General features: G+C 41.3%; 1 protein-coding gene across 1 annotated transcript in view; it reads right to left on the bottom strand.

Annotated features, from left to right (window-relative positions):
• igdcc3 (immunoglobulin superfamily, DCC subclass, member 3) overlaps positions 1–26,155 on the bottom strand; it is a 131,064-nt gene that overhangs the window by 13,691 nt on the left and 91,218 nt on the right. The window contains exons 5-8 of the mRNA XM_072671409.1: positions 25,581–25,718; positions 14,982–15,140; positions 10,532–10,697; positions 845–1,092 (exon numbers count right to left, since the gene is read on the bottom strand). Of these exons, the coding sequence (XP_072527510.1) occupies positions 845–1,092; positions 10,532–10,697; positions 14,982–15,140; positions 25,581–25,718 (711 nt within the window). The remainder of the gene's footprint in view (positions 1–844; positions 1,093–10,531; positions 10,698–14,981; positions 15,141–25,580; positions 25,719–26,155) is intronic.

Genomic DNA, 26,155 nt, shown 5'->3' with positions numbered 1-26,155 from the left:
GCGCCTGACTAGCGCACCTCTTTTGTCTCAGTTGACAGTTTTTCCCAGGCTCTGTCTGGTGGTTTATGTTTCCGTATAGCGGTTCAGGCTCAGCCCCGGCAGCTAGCACAGCCCCAGTGCCTCGCCAGCCCCAGGTGTGTTCTTTTGTTTTGCCCCTTGGTTGTCACGGTTGTTGTTTCTGTTCCTCTTTGCCCCACATAATTCTTGCTGCGTTTTCTGTTTGTTTTATGGTTTATTGTCCCACAATAAACTTCTCGCTTTGGTCCATCCCCTGCGAGTGTTCACCCATTCTTGTCAGACCGTGTGGATCATGACAGCTAGCTGTATGTTTTCTCTTATAGAACAGTAGAGTGATTTAGTAGATTGAGCATGCTAACTGTCTCAATCTTGTGAACTCCAGGTTTATTAGTCAGTTAAAAATTTGAATGCAGAAACTATTATTTGGTAGCCAATTTTTTCCCACAGGGTTCTATTTTAGGGCCCATGAAACTAATGTTAATTATGACAGTAACATAGTTATAAGAGTGAGGAACTGCAAGTGTGGGCTTACATACAGTGTCTAAAGGAGTAGGTAAGCTAAACCGAAGAGCTTTAATTAAAAACAACTTAGCAGATCAGTACCAGAAGCAGTCCATATAGGCTGGTACTGAAAAAAGAAAAAGTGGTATTGTGCCACCTATATCCAGAGTACACCAACTAAAGAAGCAAACCCTAACATTATAAGAAAAATGTGTACATTTGATTTTCTGGTGGCTTTATCACATGACAGGATATTCTCCATGTGGCCATACCAATTAAGCTCACCGTTCTGAACTGAGTGGTCACGGTTTGCCAGCCCACCTACCTGCAGTCTTGCGGATGTGCAGCACGTAGCTGATGATGTCCTGCGTGTTCTGGGTGGGCTCGTTCCATGAAACCTGGATAGAGGTGGGTGAGAGGGCGTCAGCCCGGACTCCCGTGGGTACGCCCGGCAACCCATCAGCCCACAGCACGGTGAGACGTGCACTGGCCTGAGAGGAACCGGCACTGTTTTCCGCGATGCACTGGTATATAGCCTCATCCTCCTGACTGATGCTGTAGATGGTCAGCGTACTGCAAAGAGAGGAGTGACAGGGGGGCCAGTTAGTATTTCTAAATGGTGTTTCTAAAAGGACCAAGTATTTCATTCATTACTTTTGCTTCCACACACTCGTCTGGGAGAATGTAGCTTAGTGCCTGATGTTCGGCACGGTCAGACACCAGTAGACCAATGGTTTTAAAAACTGCAAATTAATTTCTCCATGTTCTACCACTGTTGGTGGGTCACTAGTCTCTTTTACCTTTTTTCTTAGCTCTTAGCTATAACTAACTAAATGAGAGGTATTTTGTATTGCCATATTTTTAATGTCAATCTGCAGATTGCAATTTGCAAAAACAAGAAATGGGTGCATATGTTTGAATTTCTTGAATCAACATATAGTGCAGACATCTACTGTTATTCATTCAGAACATTTCATTGCTGAAAGTTCCAAAATGTCTTGTTAATTTGCCAGGGCCTCTTAATGGCCTGCAAGTGATCATGATTGGCTACAGCTGGTAGCTTCACTGTTCCCACATAAAAAGGGTTTATTTGATAGAACTCACTGGACTGACCAGTAAACGGTACAATGGGAAAGTCCTAGGAGTGCATAGGATGATCTTCTAGCTACCTAGATGCTAGTAGATGTTAGCCCTTTGAGCTTCCCTATGAACAGAAGATCATGTAAAACCTTCTATGGTCCACAAGTGTACAAGTGTACCACTGGTGGGTGTGTTTATAAGAATAAGAAGATTATAAGAAGATTTATTAGATGTGTTGTGTTTAGGGGTGTATATGAATAATGTGTCAAGTGTTGTTTAAAGATGTCAGTCAAAGAAATGCCTTTCTATCCATCTATATTTAATGAATTAATATAATATATGAATCTATATCTTAATACTATGTGTAAAATAGTTCATGTTGTAATATAATACAGTCATAGAAGTTGTTTTTAGAGGTTATGGATTTGGGATCCCACCAATGGCCACCTTATTTACACCATCCTATTATTTTCACACACAAATGCATGTTGTATCAGTACTATGACATGGTTAAAGACTAAACAGCAAATTCACATTTGTTGAACTCCACTCCTTAGCTGGAGTTCAGCTGCAGTTTAAGCAGATGCTAATGAAGGGAAAAGTCCCTTTATGATGTGGGATGGACCTGACCTCATCCTGATGATGGATATGAGGTTTGATGTGCTTGCAGTGCTTAGATCAACACGATCGATTGTGTAAAGACAGCCTCAAAAAAATGTCTTTTATTTTTTTGGGGGGCTGAATTCAGAAAAAGGGAGAAAATACGAGGGGGGAGGTAGAAAGAGGGAGGGAGGGAGGGAGAATGCTTGTCATGGAGGGAGGGAGAACGCCAGTCAAGAGAAATTCTAAGAAGTACAGACAGGCGCACCGTCAAAGCTGCAAAAACCCCCCACAAAGCGCCCTGTCCCTGTAAAATAAACTCAAACGGAGCCTTTGTGTGTGTGTGCGTGTAGTGTAGGGGGGTGTGACAGCTTCGTGGTGCACACACTGAATTCTGGAGATGACAGAACTGCACAGAAACGTTGAAAGACCCCCATCAGTGAGCCTTCCAAACACTCAGCAACATCGCCACATCGCACCCATCTGCCAAACATAACACTCCTTTTTACAGTTCCCTGCCATCTTGCCATCGCTCTTCTCCCCATTTGCCTTTCTTCCTTCCTTCCTTCCTTCGCTCATGTGTGTGCGAGTGTGTGTGTGTTGAAGGGTATTATTAGTGCTGAATTTGTTATCAGGTACTTTCTCCTACTTAGTCCTGCGGCAACCAGAAAATAAAACATTTAACAGTTAAAGGCACAGAATATGGAAATATGGAAATGAGGCTCATCCTCTTATGTTCTTCCTTTACTCTTTCTCTCTCCATCTTTATCCCTTCCCCCTTTTTCCTTCTTTCTCTTTCAAATCAATTTCTATATTTCTTATCGCCATCCACACTGTTTCTTTCTCCATCATTCACCCCCCCCTTTCATTTTCTTTCTCCCCATCTCTACCATTTCTTTCCCCCTTCACCTGTTAAACCTTTCTATTTCTCCTTTTCCTCTTTCCTTCTTTCTCACTTCACCTTACCATCACTTTTGCTTTCTATTTCTTTTTTTCTGTGTTTCTTCCAGCTTTAAGTACCTTTTGGTCTGTATGCTTCCTATTTCAGTCACATACTGTTGAAGTAAATATACTAATCCAGCTGAAATGAATCAACTCATCGATATCAAACCAACTAATCAATACCAAGCCAGTTAATCAAGATAAGTAATTGACAATAAACTTATCAATCAATCCAACTTACAGATAGCTTTTCAATTAGTCAACACAACTAAGCAACAAGCCAACTAATCGAAACAACTAATTCAATTCAACACCAACTAGTCAAGTAACAAGCTGAATAATCAAGTCAACTAAGCGATACCAAGACCAATAATAAAGTCAGCTAATTGATAAGCCAATAATCGAAACAACTAATCGATATTAAGCCAAGCAATCAGTTCAGTGGACATCATGTCAACAAGTCAAGCCAACTGATCGATACTAAGCCGACTATTCAACACCAACTAGTCAAGTAACAAGCTGAATAATCAAGTCAACTAAGCGATACCAAGACCAATAATCAAGTCAACTAATTGATAAGTCAACTAATCGATCCAATCAACAGATCCCAAAACTATTCGATTAATCGATACCAAGCCTACTCTTCAACATTACATCAACTGATCTAGCCAATTAATCGACACTACACCAACTAATAAAGTCAATAAATTGATATTAAGCTCACTAACCAATCAATCCAACAAGCAGACATCAAGTCAACTATTTAATCCAGCTAATCCATACCAAGACACCAAATCAAGTCAGCCTACTGAAATCAAGCTAACCAATCAATCAAACCAATAAGCATCAACTCAACTAATCAAAGCAACTGATTGATATTAAGCTACCTAACAAAGCAACTATTTAAGTCAACTAATCAATACCAAGCCAATGTCGCCTCAATTCAATATCACGCCTATTCCATAGTGTATCAACTCATCAAGCCAACTAATTGATACTAAGCCAACTAATCAAGCTAACCAACTAATACTAAGTTAACTTATCAATCCAACCAACAGACATCAAGTCAACTGTTTAGAGCAATTAATCGATACCAAGCTTCCAAATCAAGTCAACCCTTTGAAATCAAGTTAACAAATCGATCAATCATTTCAACTAATCAAGCAACCCAACTGATCAACAACAGGATTGTTTACCTATTTGTATTGATGTTATTGATAAAGCTGATTAGCTGTTGCAGCCCTAATCATGATCTCCAACAGCAACAGGAAGTGAAGAAGGTGGTGAACAAACACACCCTGCTGAGACTCGCTGTCCATGGGGACACTGAGCTGCTGTGGGCCAGGAGGAATTCATTACTGCACTCGCTCTGTTTAATTAACCAGATGGAAAAGCCTTTCTATTTCCGAGCACACACACACACATGTGGCACACGCACAAATTAAGACGACACCTGTCCAGGTGACTGTGATACAGCATGGAAGAGGTTCCATGATGTGCTGTCATGACTACAAACTGCAATGTGCGATAGCAACATGAGCAAGGCCATTTAAGACCAGCTTCCCACAAACAAACACACACAGAGGTATCTATAGAGTACTAGAGTGTGTATACACACACGGTTCCCCTATATAGTTCCCCTAGTGATGTAGATGTCAGTGTCCAGACTTTGAGAAGAACCCAGTCCTACTAAACCACATATTCCAGTGGCCGTGATGCAAAGGGCCTTTCTCTAATGATTCTCTTTGGTGGCTTTGGACTTGCTGCTAATGTGGTATTTTTTGCCTCTTGCCAGAAGAACTGGAACCACACAGAACTGGAGGAGGAAATCTAATAACACTGCTTAAAATCTTTAGACTACTTAAAAAGTCAACAATAGCCCGTATTAATGACTGACAGGTGAAGGGAATGGCAACAAGTGAACAGCCAGTTCTTGAAGGTAATATTGTTATGCACAATATAAGCTTTTCTAGGCATAACGAGGATATCGATATTATTATGAACAGTGTAATTAGTGCTATTTAACTGGATGAAGTGCAGCAGATTTCTGAATAAAATCACTGTACTGAGTATGAGAGAGTATCTGAATAGTAGTTTTTAAGAATCTGTCACTACTGATGAAGTACTGATGTCTGCGATCATGTCTATTGTGATAAATATCGTGTATCGTAAAAATGTGTTTAAATATCGTGATATGATATTTTTACCATATCGCCCAGCCCTATGGCCAAACATAAGAATCTCAACCGCAGCTACACAATTGGGTCAGAACATCTCCGAACCATCAGGCAGGTCTTGTGGAGTGCAGTGGTCAGTACCTACCAAAGTGGGTAGCCCCATCTCACAACTATTCTGTCAACGTTCTTGGTGCTAGAGACCACAGACATGCCTCAAATGGTCAGATCTGTTATGGTGACACAGGGGACATCTATACATTCTACTTTTATATGCCCTGCCAGCAGCCCTCTCAGCATTAACTCAGGATCCACACAACCAGCACCACTGGCGCCGGCAGTCATAATCCCACATGGGACGTATATATGTTTTTAATTATTTTGTTCATTTTGACTATATTTCAACTGAATATTTACTAAATATTGTGCTCATGAATGGGATACACTTTTTGGCAGTGTCCAATAAAATCCACAGTAAAGGTGTTCCCTAAAAAACTAAACATATGACTTAACCTTTTAACATTACAAGAATACATGCTCTATGGTTTCCTCTCACCCGCAGAATCTACACTGTCCCCCAACTGCTGCAAGTCTGTGCATAGCTGTCACCCCATGAAAAACCCTCCACTGCAGATCAGCTGTACACTTCTCTGTGGGAGGTTTATATAGGGATTTCCACCTGTCCCTCAGGTGGATATATATAGGGATCTAAACAACACTAGTCACTTAGACGAGAGAGAGAGAGAGAGAGTCAGACAGACAAACAGAGAAAGAGAGTGAGAGAGAGAGAGAGAGAGAGAGGCAGGTGGATAATAAAACAACTCATTTCTGAAGGAGTCAGAGGTCAAGGCCGGTGCTGATGTCCTTCCACTCTGAGAGAGGAGATGATAAGGCTCGAAATAGCGCTAGGAAACACAAAAGAAGGACCAAAAAAAGAATTTTCTCTTCCTCTGAATCTTTTCAGCAGTAGAAACAATTGTGTCAGTCATCAGTCTGAACCATTTGGAGAAGTTTGATATTATAGCAGTTTTGTCTTCAGTTTAACCAGAAAGTTAAGGGAATCTTCTCAGCAAGGCTTCTTTCAAATGACAACAGAAATAAATCTGCATCTGTCATTTTACACAGCAGCCTCCATATCTCTCTCTCTCTCTCTCTCTCTCTCTCTCTCTCTCTCTTACACACACACACACATACACACACACACACACACACGTTCCATTTTCCTGACTGTGTGAGCGAGTTTGCTGATTTGTGTGCGTGCATGCACCATGATTAATGTGTTCACATGCCCAATTGATTGCCATTTGCTGGTCTGGTTCAATCCTCCTGAAGGTCAGAGGCACAGGAGCACACATATCTGACCACACAAACACCAACACATCACAGTCAAAACAAAGAGCACACTGCCCACTTACCTGCTCTCATAAACAAGACGACAATACACTTTTACAGACAGGGCAACCCCCCCCCCATAACACACATGTACTCAAATCAAACTACAAAAGAAGAGTCCCTGCAGCAAAGTGATAAATGGACAGATGGATGGATGGATGGATGGATCTAAATATAGAAAGGAAGGCTGTCTCTTTACATCTGGTCACAAATTGTTGTCGCACTGACCTCAATAACTGCCTTTCCACACTGGGATGCTCTCAGAAACCCCACCATGTTTGTCAAACACACACAAACACCTCACATGTTCAGGATCTATACAAACTACAAGCCTCTGTTAACATTTTAATGGGTATTCCAAGAGAATAGGGTGGATGGGTGCTTGGGTGGGTGGATAGGTGGTTGGATGGGTTGGTGGGTATTTGTGTAAATGGATTAATTGTCCAGATTGATGGGTGGGTGGGTGTGTGGGTAGGCATGTAAATAGATGGATGGATGTGTAGGTGGGCGGGTATATGAATGGGAGGATGGATGAATAGGTGGATGGATGTGTGAATGGATGGGTGGATGTGTAGATGGGTGGGTAGTTTTGTAAATGGATGGGTAGATGGGTGTGACTTTTTATTGAGTGGGTTTGTGGGTGGCCGAATGGATGGATGATGAATGTGTGGGTAGGTGGGTATATGGGTGGGTGGATGATTGGATGCATGGCTAGGCAGGTGTAGAAGTGTAAATGGGTGAGTGGGTGGATGAATGTATACCTTGGCAGGTGTAGAAGTGTGGATGGGTGCTTGGGTGGGTGTGTGGGAGGATAGGTGTATGGATGGGTGGGTGGGTATTTGTGTAAATCGATTTATTGTCCGGATTGATGGGTGAGTGGGTGTATGGGTAGGCGTGTAAATAGATGGATAGGTGCGTGGATGGCTGGGTGTGTAAATAGATGCATGGTTGGGTGGCCGGATGGAGGGATGTGTAGGTGGGCGGGTATATGGATGGGAGGATGGGTGGATGAATGGATGGATGGGCAGGTGAATGGGTGTGTAAATGGATGGGTGGTTTTTTGACTATATGGGTGGGTGAGTGTGTGTGAGGATGGGTGGGTGGATGGATGGATGTGTGGCTTGGCAGGTGAAGAAATGTGGATGGATTAATGGGTGGATGGACGGATGAGTGGGTGGAATGATGGCTGGGAGGGTACCTTTATGACTGGGCCAGTGGGAGGACTGAAGGCTAGGTTTGTGGGTGGATCTGTGCATGAGTGGTTGAACATATATGAGGGTGGGTGTGTGTGGGTGGATGAACAGATGTGGGTGAGTCTGTGGAGTCTTACTTACATTAGTGCCAGTAATTTATTTACACTTGAACCCTCTCTACTGTTGAAGGTGTGTGTGTGTATGTGTTTCTGTACTGAATATTGAAGCCTGAACTATTGTCCCTCTCCACAACAGCAGGGGTGGTGCTTTACATCTGCTTGTACACTCCTGTCCCACTGATCTCAATAACTGCCATTCGACACAGCAATGCTCTTAGCCTCACTGGGTCAAAGACACTTCATCACGACTGTCAAAAACATCCACACACACACACACACACACACACACACACACACACACATCCACACACACACACACCAGCATGAAAAACCTCAAAAGAACCGGCTCTTAATTATGAGCAAAGGGCTCCATCTGTATGTTGCGATCTTTACTAAACGTGTTACCATATTTCCCATGTGTGGCATTAAAAACCAACATGAAGCACAGAGTCAGAAATATCAACAATAGCTGTAAAAAATCTAATAACCCATGAGAGAACAAACAGGCTGGGACAGCAATGGGTACAAATCCAATTCTCACACTGGGGCTACAGAAAGTGCTCCTGATGCAATCTCAGAATCATGTCTCAACGGGCAGAATTCCTGCTAGGTGTTGTGACATCGAAACAAATTAACCCGGCATCAGAACACAAAAAGCAATATGTTCAAATGCATGTATCAGAAAAACTACTCACACACACACATTTTACACACTAATTCAGTCAAACATCTGCCATTTAAGAATCCAGGTCTCGAATACAAATGTTCTCTTCTAGTAAGCTTCTTAACTACACATCTGCAAGATCCCATCAGCACACTTAGATTCTTCAATGGTTCCATAAAGAACCATGTTTGTAACAGAGATGCGTCTGAAGTGGTTCTTTTATGGCAGAGATCAAAGAATTTATCAACCCGAGCAAGCTGGTTGACTAGTTTGATCAGGTACTTTTGGACCACTATAGTCTGGATTGTCATGGTGTTCAAACAACATTGTTGTACTGGTTGACTAGCCTAATCAAATTGGTCATTCTGGTAGACCTAGGTCTATACTGGATGACTAGCCTAATCAAATTGGTCATTCTGGTAGACCTTGGTCTATACTGGATGACTAGCCTAATCAAATTGGTCATTCTGGTAGACCTTGGTCTATACTGGATGACTAGCCTAATCAAATTGGTCATTCTGGTAGACCTAGGTCTATACTGGATGACTAGCCTAATCAAATTGGTCATTCTGGTAGACCTTGGTCTATACTGGATGACTAGCCTAATCAAATTGGTCATTCTGGTAGACCTTGGTCTATACTGGATGACTAGCCTAATCAAATTGATCATTCTGGTAGACCTTGGTCTATACTGGTTGACTAGCCTAATCAAATTGGTCATTCTGGTAGACCTTGGTCTATACTGGATGACTAGCCTAATCAAATTGATCATTCTGGTAGACCTTGGTCTATACTGGATGACTAGCCTAATAAAATTGGTCATTCTGGTAGACCTAGGTCTATACTGGATGACTAGCCTAATCAAATTGGTCATTCTGGTAGACCTTGGTCTATACTGGTTGACTAGCCTAATCAAATTGGTCATTCTGGTAGACCTTGGTCTATACTGGATGACTAGCCTAATCAAATTGGTCATTCTGGTAGACCTTGGTCTATACTGGATGACTAGCCTAATCAAATTGATCATTCTGGTAGACCTTGGTCTATACTGGTTGACTAGCCTAATCAAATTGGTCATTCTGGTAGACCTTGGTCTATACTGGATGACTAGCCTAATCAAATTGGTCATTCTGGTAGACCTTGGTCTATACTGGTTGACTAGCCTAATCAAATTGATCATTCTGGTAGACCTTGGTCTATACTGGATGACTAGCCTAATTAAACTGGTCATTCTGGTAGACCTTAAATAAAAACATACTCTACACTGATCAAGAGCATATCCGATTAACAAGCTTGGCTGGCCAGGTACTTTATAGTGTCCAGATCTTAAGCTGCAGTTAGCAGCTAACGTGTTAGCCCCAAGCTAAAACACCAGCTGCAAGCTAATATGCTTGTTATGGTACAATACGATATGATACATTGATATTCAGTTCAATACAACGTGTTATGCTGTTCTGTTACATCTCTACTGATTACATACAGTCAGGTCCATAAGTATTTGGACAGGGACACAGTTATTACAATTTTGACTCTGTACACCACCTCAATGGATTTGAAATGAAGCAATCACTGGGAATTGGAGCCATTTTTAACACTTCAAGGTGCAAGTCCATCTAACCCACTCAAACTCTTTCATCGGTTAATGGTCAAGGCTTTCATCAGTCTGATCAATTGTTTTTGAAGAAAGAAAAAACAAACAAACAACGCAACAACTCAGGACATCGGGCCCCCAGGGGTAGTGATTTTCCTGCAATCAATCAGTAACCAATCCGGCGGCCTGTTCTCCAGAATGAAACTGCTCTGAACACGCACAGCATATAAAAGAGTCTCATAAAGCTCGGCTCTCACCTGTTGTTGTTCCTGAGTTTGACATGGCCTCCAGGCTCCAGGATCTGGCCATTCTTCAGCCAAGTCAGCTGGGGGGTGGGTTCACCCTGGGCCAGGCAAGTGAAGATGGCAGTGGTACCCACTGGCCGTGCTACAGACTGGGGAGGCTGAACGAACTCTGCTGGAGCTGGAAAAAGCATATAGAGAGGGAGAAAATGAGAGAGAGAGGAGAGAGACTAATTCAGTCTCCCCTTGAGTTTTCTTTCATCAGTGTTGTCTGACTACAATACCCAGCATGCATTATGCTAATGTGCTATACAACCACTGGGAATCCAACCACTAAAACAACAGCCACGGATGCAGAGGCTTCCTACCAGTATCATTAGCTACGCTTTATGTCCAAATGTTTGTGGACACCCCTTCTAATGAACAGATTCAGCTAGTTGCATCCATAGCTGACACAGCACAGCTTGTCTAGTCCCAGCAGACAAGCCTTGCCAATAGAGAGCCAGGCGTGGGCTAGAGGGATATAACATCCCTTAACACTGAGCTGTGCAGCAGTGGAACTATATTCTTTGGAATGATGGATGGTGCTCCATCCAATACTTTTAGGAAGGGATGGGGAGTTGGAGATGCGGTGGGGTGAGGATCATCCAACATCCTGAATCTAGTAAAAATCCTTCAGTAGAGACAGTTACTCCAACAAAAGCAGGATAAACTCTTTTTCAATACTCTTGATTTTGGAAGAAGCAATGAATGAGCAGGTGTCCCAATACTTTTGTCAATACTGTGTCTCTGGCTTGATTCTGCATTAGCCAGCTAGCAAGCTAAAGGAATACTCAAGAGTGCTTTTCGATCCTCCTACCTTCAAAATACATTATCAGGAGAGACACAGAAAGAGAAGAAGAAGAAGAAGATGAAGAGAAGAAGAGAAGGATGATGCTTCAGCTTTGTGCAAAACCCACAAGCTTTAAGACCATGTATGGTTTGGTGAACATACTCTCCTAAAGCATTTAGTTCATTTGCTTTGCCTTGTAATTTTGATTCCTTTTTCTGTTTTTTTTTTGTCCATCAGTGTTCTCGGACTACAATACCCAGAATGCATTCCGCAAATGCATTAAACAGCCACTGGGAATCTCTCCACTGTGAATCCTAATGGCAAGCCCAGCCACCGATGTGGAGGCTAATCAATACAGACGTGATATTTGGCTTTCTACCAGTAACATTAGCCATCTGGCTTCCTTCTGCATTAGCCGGCTAGCGCAAAAAAAAAAACCTAACAACAGTCAAACAGTCCGCCCTCAAGCATCTGTCCCATAGCGCCTGCAGTTTTATCAAACTTCCTCCCACCTTCAAGATCCATCATCAGAAGAGAAAGAGAGAGAGAGAGAGAGAGAGAGAAATTATCAGCACCAACATTACTATTATTTTCTTCCAAAAATAATGAATGCAATTTTATGGTTCTTTTCTATAGCTACTAATTCAGTGTAATGACACAGTATTACAGTGTTTGGCAGGCCAACAAAGCTCCAGCTGAATCTAATTGAGAAAGAGAGAGAGAGAAAAAAAAAAGCCATGGAGACGCAAGCAAGCAAAAGAAGGCAATCAAGAGAAAAAAAACTAGAATGTGCAAAAGGATTATTGTGTTTTGATCATATTATGAGCACTATGTCGTGACTGCGGTAATAGGCGGCAGCACTAAGCTCGGTATAAGCCTCAGATAAACTTCATCATTTCCTTGGTGGGAAAACGGACCCACAAAGAGAGAGAAGGAAACAGAGAATCTATACCTGACGCCCAGCGCAAATTAAAATAGATTAAGTGATATAGAAGCCGGTTTCAGGTTCCAGAGTGTGTGAGTGTGTGTGTGAGGGGGGTCCTTTATAAGGAACTGTGAAAAAAGCTGTGAAGCCTGCCTGTGCGTGGTCTCTGGAGAGATGTCCATGACCCCCAAAGACTTAATACAGAATTGCCCTTTTCCTTAGCCATGTTCCATTAGCTGTAACTGACGTGGAGTTGCTGTTAATCCAATACACGATTGCTTCTTAATTAGGTTGCATTTAGTTTAGCCGGAAATTCGTGATTAGTGGATGATTAGCGGCCGCCGCCTTGATATTGCAATTTCCCCTCCTGCGATTACCGCCATATCGTTTGTATCCACGGCCGTATTATAATGGTACATCAAGGCAGGCGTCTGTAGTGCGATAGGCTTAATCATTTGGGCAATAAAACCCCCACGTGCCGGCCGGCGCTACGATCTAAGCTGCTCGGTTTGTGAAAGCGGGGACGCCATTAGAGGCCTATCAGAGTGAGTTTAGTGAAGATGGGTCTCTTATAAAAGTGATGAATGCAGTGGACCTCTTAGCCTTGCCTTGCTGCGGAGATATGCCGCTCTTGCCCGCTACCCTACGGACATGGGTGGGGGAAAGAACGAACGATAGAGAAGGAGAGAGATAGAAATGGAGGGCGAGAGAGACATATAGATAGAGGTGGGAGCCACAGGGAGAGCCACAGCCCCATCAGTGGGGTATCTGGGTGATTACACAGCACAGCACAGCACATAGAAATGATCATTTCATCATGTTCATCCTCATGAAACATATTCCTGGAATACTCTGGAATAATCTGAATCTCCTGCAGATCAAGAGATGAAGAAAAGCAATTTTTCTCACTGAGTTCTTTTGAAATGATGACCCTGGTACCCAAATTTTAGATTTTTAGATCTCAACTGTTCATTGAAAAATAAAGCCGAAATAAGCCATTACAACGTCCTTAATCGCCACATGCCCTTGTGCGTGGATGCTAATTAGTCACATTTCATGTGTTTGCTAATTCTAAGCTAAAAAAAAAACAACCCTGTTACTCTCAACAACCCTGTTACACATGTCAGGGCCTGTCAGCAAGGAAATCATTTAAAAAATTAAATAAACTAAAATCTAAAATGAGGAATCATGGAATCACCCAGCTCTTTAAAAACTCGCTGACCCTCTAACACACCCACAGCTTCAGCAATGTGCCCGTGTGTGTGTGTGTGTGTGTGTGTGCTAACTGCGCCTGACTTGTGATCATTAGCTCCCTTTAGCATGCGCCCACTTCCACAACCTGTGAAAAACCTAGAATAAAAGCAAGCCGAGCCGCAAGCTGCTAAGTATACCGCGCTAGCGCATACAGAGCTAATCGTATCTGATCACTTCCAAGGTGAAGCTGCCATTATTGTGGATTCCCTCTGCTCTCATCGATCAATAGGATGATCACAGGCATTGACACACAATTAACAGCACGGCTTTTCCATCTCGGAGCACTGTATTGCAGTGGCCTTGCCTCCTGGCTGATCCGGAAGATGAAGTATTGACCAAGCTCTGGCATTGCTATCAGTTCTGTGAGGGTGTGAGCACAAAGTTGGGGGGGGTGGGGGGTGGGAATTATATGTCCAAAAGTTTGTAGACACCTGCTCCTTCAGGAAGGGAAAGTTGCTTTTGGAACATTGGATTTTGTTTTCCCTTTGTTCCCTTTTGCCTCTACTCTTGTGCAAAAACACTAGATTTTGGAACCTTGCTGTGAGGACTTGAGCTATTGTTCTCATTTTACGACCCTGTGACCCAAATTATAGGCCGAAACTCGACTGTTCTTTAAAAATACATTTGAAATAAACCATTAGAATGTCCTTAATCGACACATGCCCTTAGCGTGGATGCTAATTAGCCACATTTCATGTGTTTGTTAATTCTAAGATAAATAAAAACAACCCTGTTACTCTCAACAACCCTGTTACACGTGTCAGGGCCTGTCAGGAAAGAAATCATTTTAAAAATATGAGCCTAGGATTGGTTAATATGTCTTTGAATGGTTACATATATGTTTATCTACTCTTCTGCAAAGGCCTCACACTAGATTTTGGAACTTTGCTGTGAGGACTTGATGGCAATTGGCCACAAGAGCGAGAGATTACGGAGGTCAGAAACTAATAATAGATGATACTGGCTGGAGCTCCAGCAGTCTAAAGAATTGGCAATGCTTGTCTAATGTGTCTGAAAGCTGTGCACAACAACTAAATGCCTGTGTAAGAAATTAGGGCACTGTAAAGTAGCTGAACTCACTCACTAAAATGAGTCAGTTAGTATGAATGCATATATGTAGATTGTAATGGCAACTAAACAACTGAGTATCAAACTCCTGTTACCAGAAGACACCGTCAGCAAAAGAAATATGTCCACTGCAATTGACAGTCCATTCAGATTTGAGTTTTTGACCAGTATACATGACCATACCATTTTATATGCTGTTTCCAGTCAATAAAGGGCAGGAGATTGGAGATCACATAATAAACGGACATATACACTCATTCTTTCTTAATAACGTCACATATTGACGAATAATGTTATATGAATAATTAAAAAATTATAATCTGAGGACACGTTTAGTTTACTTTAGTCTTCAGACTAGCACAGAAAAAAAAAAAAGCTGGGCTCACCTTGCACCACCAGACGCCCCTGAGCGGTTCGGCGCAGACGGGTCCCCGGTTTGTTGGCTGCACAGACATAAACACCTGAGTGCTGCACTCTGACATCAGAAATCATCAGATTACCTGTACCCAACACCTGGATACCCTCCACTCCAATCGGCCGGCCATCTGTCAGAGAGATGAAGGAAAGGAAAGAGGAAGAGCGAAAGAGGGGCAGGGGAGAAGATTAGAGGGACACATAGAGAAGAAATAAGAGAGTAGAAAAGGATGAGAGACCAGTGGAAAAAGAGATGGAAGCAGGAGATCGGTTAATAAAATCGGGCCAGTCAAAGAAACAGGACAAAATAAGAGCAACACCAGCAACACAAATAAACAGCGTACAGATAATGTGACAAAGTGCGAGTATTACAGGATGAGGGCATCCAATAATGCTATTGTTGCTACCAGTTCATGAAAGCAATGGAAAGGATACTAGCGTCCTTTGATTGTTAGCAACATTAGCACATATGGTTTTAAAGGGCCGACATCTTACATTTTGTTACTGTGTGTCGCAACCCGATTCGGCAACGTGGATCGGGTAGCCAGTGGCCATCTGTTCTGCCCACAGATGATCACAGAACGATAAAGAGTGACAGTCAAATCCTGTTAGGCAGGAGGGTGATTTATTGTAGATTAGTGCACATTAGCTGCTCCAGTTATTTATTATATATAATAAATAAATATAAAATATATAAATAAATATAAAATATAAGTGATAATGTATAAGTTTATATTAAAATATAATTATATATAATATGAACTTCTATATTATATAATATGGCTAGTGTTAGTCTGCTAGCCAGCAAGAAGTAGGGAGGTTGAGTTAGCAGGCAAGGGCAGCAACACCACCACGTGGACGTAGCACTGTCGCTACCCCAGAGCGTTAGCACTGCGCATGTGCATGCTCGGCACAAATTGGGCTGCAGATGGAGGATGCACCATATCCAAAAGAGAAGAAAACCTGCATCTATGGTTGAAGGCCATCCGCCCAAACGGCTAAACGTTTGCTCTTATCATTTCGTGTTATGAATCTCTGGGAAAGTGGATGGATTGGGTGCTTGTGAGGATTGTAAGGCTGTCTGGTCCACTTCATAACCACAGCATTTCTCTGAGTAAGGATGTTCTGGTGTTGGTTTCTCCTCCACAAAATGATAAGACCAGATCTAAAGACATTTGGGTGGATGTTTTCAATTTAGAACCTTCAACCATAGACGCAGATCCTCTCTATATAAAATATGAGTTATGATATATAAAATAAGTTCATATTAAGTAGTCTGCTAATCAGCAAGGAGTTGGAAAGTCGAGTTAGCAGGCAAGGGCAGCAACACCCCCACCGTGGACTTAGCGCTGTCGCTACCCAATCCGCGTCCCAATTGGCACACTAATACAGGTAGTGTTTTCTAGCTTAGTTTCCACTTATTGACAGTGGACTGGAGAATGAATGGTATGATAGGTTGGGTTGTTGTTATGAGGTTATTACTGATCAACATTCAGGACTAAATGAAATGTGAACGCTCATTCAATTTCTTCTAATTAAAGGGAGAAGCTACTGCTTTTTTCCATATTACTTTCAAAGCATTACACAGAAAAGGTAACTTCAGAACGTTTCGCTAGGCCTGCGGGAAAAGCAACGCTGCAGATCACTTTCGCTCTTCACTTTCATCTTTCCAATCGTTAAGCGCGTCTGATGTGTTTGGATCAGATAAAAGCAAATGAAAAGCCTGCAATGCGAGTTTACACCAAGGCAAAGGAGCAAAAGCTAACTTTTGTTGATGAAAACGAATGAAAATGAATTATTGAATTACGTGCCAAGATAAAATCTCAGAAGAAATAAAAGAAATATCTAAAACTTTGATGCTCCAACTTGGCTGCGGAAGGGTTTTAGGGGGAAAGAGAGAGTGAGAGTAGGACTGAGAGATACAGATAACAGAAAAACAGATACAGAGGTAGAAAGAAACATGAAGAAAGAAAGAAAGGTGCAAGTATTTGTCACGGTACAGTGCACACTGCACAGCAAAACGTGTCCTACCCATTTAACACATCTGTTGTAGTGCTCAACAGTGGCAGCTTGCCAAGCCCGGGAATCGAACCCACAACCTTGTTATCGATAGCCAGGTGCTCTAACCGCTGAGCCACTACTGCCCCCAGTGTTCAGTGAGTTTGTTCAATTCCTAAATCAGCACACTTGCCTCAAACCATGTCAAATTGAAAAAAAAAAAAAACTTAAAAATTGAAATCTCTAATACATCATTTCTGACACTCTATAACAAGCTATTGTCTATTGTCATAGCTAACTTAAAAATAAGCTTGACATCTTGAATAATATTTTATTATAGGCAATACCTTGTATCTCCGAAATGACAACTTTACAGGAGAAGCAAAAAAAAAAGAAAAAAAAATCTATGGAAGTCAATGGAAAAGTAGGAAAAATAAAAATTGGGGCATTTCTATTGGTCCATTCATCATGGAATTTTGGGCAAAATGTAAATAATCAGATTTAAAGGATCAAAAAATGTCAAAAAGAGAAAAACGACAGATGCAATGTTTTTTATATACATTTCTATCATTTCTATATGTATCCAGATCATACCGCATTTTTCTCAAACTAGCCCAGGACAGTACTCGTATGCCATGTTGTCCAGGCTGCATGGCCACCATCATGGGAACAATGGGGCCAAACGGAGCAAGGGGTTTGGAGGAGGTGCCGTGTGAGAGCGGACATGTGAAGCGAAATGCAAACGCCAGTGACGCAGGAGAATTCCGTTGCCATGGCACCACTGTGTGTGTTCGGTCATGTGAGGGGCAAATACTGGTAGCGGGTGACTCCCTCTAGCTCCAGCTCGGCAGCAGCCAGACTGGGATCCTATGTGTTTATGTGTGTGTGCGGGTGCTGAATCTGTGCCCAGTGTCTTGTGGGAGACTCTACTAAACTCATTTTTAACAATGTATTAAAACTGACCTTTCCAATGAATGAGAGATTATTAGTTGATGATTTTATTAATGATGGTGCATGTTTTAAAAGGCCCATATCAGGCAAAATTGTTTTTTTTTTTTTTTTTAAATGAAAGATCACTCCGTAGACCACACAAAAAAAGAAAGAGAAAATTGCACAAAGGGCATGTTTGAAATTAGCTGATTTTATAATGTCACAGAATCGATCACACTGGCAAACAGCAGTTTAGCCCCGCCTATTCACTTTCCACTTTCAAGGTACAATGAGTATTTCAGCCTCGACTGTTGAATGAACCACAATACAGGACGGCCAATCGGAAGGTGACGTGTTAAAGGCAGGAGAAATGGGTAAGCTTAAGGATCTGAGCCACTTATAAAAAGGCCACTTAAACTAGGCTAGACGACTGGGTCAGAGCACCTTCCCGGTATGCAGTGATCAGTACCTACCTAAAGTCGTCCAAGAAAGGACAACCAGGGTCATGGGAACTTAAGATTCATTGATGGGTCAAGTCAAGTCAGATATATTTGTATAGCGCAGTTGTACAACTGTTGTCGTTACAAAGCAGCTTTACATAATTAGTAATTAATAAAAGACAGAGACAAAAAGAAGAAAAATGCCTTCAATGGGTCCATGGCTCAATCCATGGAGGCCCCACCTGACAACTTAAGTAGCGTTCAAGTTACAATGACAATTTTAGCCTGGACTATTGAATGAACCACAATGCAGGGTGGCCAATCTAAACAGCTGTGGTTTGCATATATTAATCTTAAAGGTGGAGTCTCAGAAACATCCTGTTTTATTTTAGGATGTAAAAAGAAGTTGGAAAATTAAGTATGCTGGACTTTTTGGTCCATAAAACCACACCTGTCATAAGCAGACCGGAAATAAGCAAAATACACAAAACGAATTAGCATATGGGCCTGTTGCTCTCTCTAACATTAAGACATAGAGCCAGATAAACCTAATTAAATGCACTTTGCTAGTGGTTTTAATTTAAATGACAAATGTGTCGAGTTGAAGCAACAGAGTAACATGTATTGCATGAACACAATACTTAAAATGAAATTAGTAAAATTAGTAAATGTTAATGACAAATTACAATTTATTTCACTATAAAACTACTTTATTTGTTTTTTAAATAATAAAACTATATTTATATAGTATGTGAATGTTGTAAAAGTTGCCAAATGTACCATTCACTCCCTTTTTACATTTATTTGCCTACTGGTAAACAAAACTGTAGCTCCGCCCATTCATGTTGTAGTTATAAGTAGCGTTTCAGCCCCAACTGCTTTTGAATGAGACACAATACAGGGCAGCTAATTAGAACAAACAGCATTCACATGTCATTCTTGAAGGCACAGTAACAAATACAACTATCAGCCATAACATTAGTACCACTGACAGCTGAAGTAAAACACACTGGTTTTCTTTATCTACAGTGGCATCTTCTGTCAAGGGGGTAGGATATATTAGGCAGCAGGTGAACAGTCAGTTCTTGAAGGTGCTGTGTTTAAAGCACGAAAACGTGGGTTAGCTTAAGGATCTGAGCCACTTTGACAAAGGCCAAACTGTGATGGATAGACGAGTGGGTCAGAACAGGCATGATTTGTGGGGTGTTTCCAGTATGCAGTGGCCAGTACCTTCCAAATGTAGTCCAAGAAAGGACAACTGGTGACATGTAACTGAGGACCTAAGGCACATTGCTGCAATCCATGGAGGCCCCAGCGCACAACTTCCAGGACTTAGATAGTAGTTAGATCTACTGCTTAACGTCTTGGTGCCAGATACCACAGGGCACCTTCAGCGGTCTTGTGGAGCCCATGCCTCGAATGGTCTGATGTGTTGTGGCAGCACAAGGGGGACCTACTCAATATTACGCTAATGTTATGACAGCATGGTGTATAGTATATCCGTAACAAGTAATAAATTATGACCGTTTTTGGTAAATAAAAGTAGTTTAATCACTTCAAAATGTGATCTTAAGGAATTTGTAATCTTAGGACTTCAAAAAATCCATAAGTAATCATAAATCCATAAATAATAAGTTGGTCACTGGATTACTGCTATAACCGTTAGTGACATTCCCAGTTTTGTAGTCTGGTGGCAAACTGTGACATTCCATAATGGTGCTTTAAATGAGAAAATCAATTATAAATGTTGACCTTGGATCTGCACACGCTGCTTGAAATTAATCAAGACACTAACATTTCTCCAGCCTCAGATACCAGCCCTTTCGCCTGTAAGCCCCCCCGCCAACCACTTGTGTCAGCTGTCATCCACTCTGTATCCATGTTATTATTATGCTGCGCATTAAGATGCCTGGCAGGCGGATGTTAGCCGAGCGTAATTTAGAATGACTAGCCGTAATTGTCTGACATCTGCCAAGTGAAGTTATACAGTGCTAAAGCCTAATAGCCAATTCAGAGCACTAAAGACCAAATGGAGAGCCATGAATTAGAAATCCAATGGGCTAGATAGTCAGCAGGGCAGCAGGGTTCCACACCAGGAGCTAAAAAATTCCTGTTGATGGGTAGCAGAGATGGATCCCTCTTGCTTCAGACCTGGAAGTTTATATATTGCTGTTACAGGCCAAATGTTTAAGCATTACATTACATTTATGGCATTTAACAGACGCTCTTATCCAGAGCGACTTACAAGGTTACTCGTATTACAGAGGAAGGCCAATGCAGTGTTAGGAGTCTTGCCCAAGGACTCTTTTTGATGTACCACAGCATAGTCACCCAGCCCGGGAATCAAACCCCTCAGCAGCAGGTAGTGGTGTTATCTGTTGCGCCACAACCAACCATACTTGTTACTGACCCTAGTTTTGTCCATGGTTTGAACCCTGTAGCTGTTCTGTACACTGAATAAGTGAATCATTTTAAAACACTCTACATTACTTGGAATAAATTCTCTTTTTTTCTTAAAAGTTAAAAGCATTTTTTCTTATTAAAAATTAAGAACATTTTTACCTTTTCCTGTACAGTCACCATTTTGAAGATGTATTTCATTGGAGAGTGATGATATGCTCTTTAAAAATGATTTAAATATGGTTCTTTACTGCACCAAAAAAAAAAAAAAAACAATTTTGGTAATGTGATGCAAAACATCAGTAAACATTGATTCACAGTGCTGATTGGGATTTTTGGAGAAAAGCTTATGGATAATGGCTGATTTCACCAGCCCATATCCCAATTAAAAGCAAAGGCTTTATCTGTATCTTTATCTTTAAAACAAATACTGCAATCAAAGCAAAAAAAAAAAATCACTACTGCCATAACCACTTAATGCAGAAAGTCTTATAGCACATTAAGGTGTATAATTCAGTGCTACAAGAACTTCTGGTAATAGAAGTGATAGAAGATAATAAAAAAAGAACACCCATAGGTTTTGTAAGGGACTGATTTTATAAATATGCTTGAAATTTACAAATTTCCTTTACAAAAGCCTTTACAAATGGACTAACTTTAAAAGTGGATTACAACTGATATGGGTGTGTTAATGTTCTTAAGCATGAAAGGTTATGTCAGTGCAGAATGAGGCCTTCATTTAGACTTCTACTTCAAGTAGACTGAACATTTGAAAGGTTTACAGCGCACTGGAATAACAAGTTCACAAGAATCAAATGACTTAAGCAAGCAGAAAACATCTAGAAATAAGATAAATAAACTTCAAGATCTAGATCTAGGCTAGATCAAGTAGATCACTTGCCAAGATGCAATTTTGTCCAGTGTGGGATTTCTGCAGCCATTCTGATGATAATGTCTGAGGCCTGCTTGATTGGGATTCACCACACATCCCACAAAGTGGAACATTTTAACTGCAACCTTCCATGATGAATTGATTGTGCTAATGTTATCAAAGTGAGTTTTAATTTCATTATAACTTATCTATAATCCTGAAAGGGAGGGATTTAGTGTATGTGTGTGTGAAAGAGAGAGAGAGAGAGAGAGAGAGAGAGAGAGAGATAGGTGCAATATGATGTGTAAATGTGCATGATGTACTTTTTTTGGTTTCTACGCCATGTGACTAAATCCGTAAACAGAGAAAACACACAGTGTGTGTGGCATTAAGCATCACTTGACATGCAGATATAACATCCATTAGCCTTCTCTCTTTTTCTCTGTCTCTCTCTGACTCTCTGTAATCCAATATGGCCAAATCCAATCCCATTTTGTTAGCATTTCATTCCAGCAACATTCTGCAAGGCAATAGCCACAATCTGATTATCCACCCTGCTCACAGAGAGGGCCAGGCATTTACATTTTGAACGCGTAAAGTGCATCAGGTCCTGGCTAGAAAAGACTAAGAGTACCATAGGAAGTGTTTCACACACATTGAAAGACACAATCAGGCCGGCGAGTGTTTAGTATGGTTCAATATTCAGGCTTCAGGCTATTTGAAGCTAAATGATATGCAAACAAGCAAAAGCTCAAGCAAGAAACACAGGGGAACACAGAAAGGCTACGTTCACATTACTACGCTGAAGTGACCCAAATCAGATTTGTTTTGCCTTGATGTAACACAGATTGGAGTCACTTTCATATGTGGTTCTAGATTGGATCCATACCCGATTCGTTAGTATATGTGACATTTATGTGAATGGACAGACTGGATATAATGTCTTTTTGCCTGTATGCATGCGCTTAGTGCTGTCGTCATCAGCCAGCACCAGCAACGCAGCAAAACGACAATGGAGGCGATGTGCATAAACTTATCAAAATGGAATGAATGTCGTTTCAGAGACAGTTAACGTTCACATTACAGACTTTCAAGACAGCCAAATCTGATCTGAGGAAGAAATCGGAATTGATTAATAAGGCTTGGGTTAATGAGGGTTAATGTGAATGTAGCCATAGAGGCAGCAGAATGGTGCAAGACAGGAACATCATCCAGTGAGCAGCAGTTCTGCAAATGGAAACGCCTTGATAAGAGAGGACTACACAGAATGGCTAGACTGGTTGGAGCTGACAGAAAGGGTTCTATAACTTAGATAACCACTCTGTACAACTGTGATGAGAAGAAAAGCATTGAGATTTGCAATGGATTTCATCAGCCAAGAACAAAAAGCTGAGGCTGCAGTGGTCACAGGCTCACCAAAACACTGCCTGGTCTGACGAATCTCGATTTCTACTGAGGCACACAGGTGGTAGGGTCAGAATTTGGTCCCAAATGCTTGGATCCATGGACCCAACCTGCCTTGTGTCAACAGTCCAGGTTGGAGGAGGTGGTGTAATGGTGTGGGGAAGGTTTTCTTGGCACTCTTTAGGCTCATTAATACCAATCGCTCATTTGAATGCCACACCATATGACTGTTGTTACTAACCATGTGCTTCCATCCCTTCATGGTCACAATTTACTCTTCTTCTAACGGCTACTTCCAGCATGAGGATGCACCATGTCACAACTCAAAGGTCACCTCAAACTGGTATCATGAACATGACCATAAGTTCAGTGTTTTCCAGTGGCCTTCCCAGTTCCCGGATCTGAATCGAGTAGAACACCTTTGGGACATGGTAGAAAAGTATGGCACTTTGTTTATGTTTACTATGTTTACTACATCAACCTCTATGAATAAATAAGTAAACAAGGGAAAAGGATGTTAAAAGGAGTGGGCCGGGGGCCACAGGGTCAATTGTTCTACTCAAGGTAATAATACTTTGTGGGCCACTATAGTTCATTGACGTGGGGGAAGTAGTTTATTAATATGATAACAGGAAGAGAAAGGTTCTTCTATCTAATGTATGTTCATGTGTCAAGCTGCATTTTATGGTGATAAATAGACTCCATTAAGGATACATGGGGAAAGAAGATAAATGGCCGCGATGGCAAATCAACACACGTGTGCACACATGTTAACGCAGCCATACTGCATGCATGCAAGCATGTATACACACACAGACACGCACAGAGGTGTACAGACGTAAAAGGGCACACTGTCTAAATTTCAGATAGAGGACAAAGTGTTGAAAAGTAGTAAACTAACAGCTTTGGGAAGCACCCATTGCTAACCAGTGTATAAAATCAATGCAATGCAATCTCCACAAACTGGTAGTTGAATGGGCTGTACTGAAGAGCTCAGTGACTTTAAATGTGGAGCTGTCATTGAATTTTCTGCCTTGCTAGATCTGCCCTAGTCAACCGTAAGTGCTATTATTGTAAAATGGAAGCAAAAACAGCTCAGCTACAAAGCAGTCTATGCAAAATTGCTCAGACATGTAGAAGACACTACATTTGGTCGATCCCTAGATAGTTCCAAACTTCTTCTTGAACAAACATGAGCACAGGAACTGGCTGTTGGAAGCTTCCTAAAAATGGGAACCCATGCCTAAGGCAGTTGTACACAAGTTTAAAATCTCTTTATGCAATGTTGAGTGTCGACTACAGCGGTGTAAAGCATTTCACCACTAGGTCCTGGAGCTGTGGAAATGGAGTAATGAATCACAGTTCACACTCTGGCAGTGTGATGGATGAATCCAGGTTTGGTGGGTGCCAGACGAAAACACTACTTACTGGACTGGGTTGTGCCAACAGTATAGTTTGGTGGAGGGGGAATAATGGTTGCAGGCTGCTTTGCAAGATTTGGCCTCAGCCTCTAAGTTCCAGAGAAGGGTAATGTTAACACTACAGCATGCAAAGATAGTCTAGAATATATAGTAATGAATAATCCTGGTACACAGATATTTATTACATCTCATTTTCTCTGCTCTCGTTTTACAGTAATGAAAGTGTTTTTACTTTCTGTATTCAAACTATTGTAAATCATGCAGTTAACCTATGTTAAGTAGAGTCATACCGCTTAGCCTTGCTTTTTTCAAATAGACGCATTCATTAAAATATAAAAAACTGAAGCTGGTTCTTGGTCAGCAGTATTTCCCAGAGATGTTTTATACAGGCTTAACAACAACTCTATAGTACGTATCACTTATGTACCACAATATTTAATATTACTGAAGTTTTAGGGCCAGATATTGAGTAAAATTTATGCAACTCAGTGTTTACAAAAAGAATCTATTTAAGACGGAACTGGAAGGAACCTTGATAAATAAAATATTAATGAAATTCTGACAATGTACTCACATCCAGTCACTAAGTGGTTTATACCATTATCACATATGCTTCTTGTTGCTGTTGTTTATAGACTCTATATTTTCTATATATTATATTTATTTCTAAATCTATATAAGGCTTGAGTGTGTGATTTGAGCCCGAGTCAGCTGAAACATGGTCTGTGCTGTGGTGTTTACCCTGCTGACTAACTTGTACAAGTCCAAACATAGCTTTCTGTTATTCCCAACACAGTCACCCGACTTTGCTCTCTCAGACATGAGTATTGGCAACACTTGTGTTGGTAGCTCAGGAATTAGCCAAAAGCAGCTGCAATGAGCTGTCTGATACTCAAGACTGTTACCCTGCTAACTAAGCCAACGCTAACCACTTTTTCCTCAATCCTGATTCAGAGCCTTTTAACATTTGTTATTGTCAGATTGAGGATTTGACATTTTACAGAATTATTGATTTATAACTGCAAACAAACTGATTGTTGTATTTGGTCCTTCGGAAGCCAGGTAAACGTGATCCATACTGCCCTAACACAATGTCTTTAAACTCACCCAGCCGGCTCCAGGACACAATAGGACGTGGGTAGCCAGTGGCTACACACTCCAAGATGGCGGTCTGGTGCACGGTGAGGGTGAGGTTTTCAGGGCCGACGAGGATCGTGGGCTCTTTGTAAACTGAAGACTGGGAGCCTGGGGAGAGCGAGAGAGATAGAGACAACAAGAGAGAAGGACAGAGAGAAAGGGTAAAAGTACATCAGAAGAAGGTCAAAAAAAAGAGAATGAGAGGTAACTGATGACAAAATTAGGACGTCTAAAGGACAATCTACGAAATCTAATCACAGTCTTATCAAAATCTAACCAAATCTAATAAGGGACATGTAGGAAAATAGAACGAAGAGGTAGAACAGTATGCATATCTGAACTGTGGTAAGAAAAGCTCCTATCTATCTATTTCATCTATTACACAGTAGCTTTGGTTTACATTATCATTTGAGACACATCAGTTCAAGTGCTAACTTGCTAACGGCTTAGAGCCTGAGGCAGTTTCCTAGCTTCCCAAACTTTTTTTATGACAAGACCCCACTTTTACTGAGTATACTGTTCTTCACATTAACAAGAAATGATTG

The sequence above is a fragment of the Salminus brasiliensis genome, chromosome 25 (assembly GCF_030463535.1).
Source record: "Salminus brasiliensis chromosome 25, fSalBra1.hap2, whole genome shotgun sequence".
NCBI classification, from domain to species: domain Eukaryota; kingdom Metazoa; phylum Chordata; class Actinopteri; order Characiformes; family Bryconidae; genus Salminus; species Salminus brasiliensis.
This window is presented reverse-complemented; position numbering and strand designations above follow the sequence as displayed.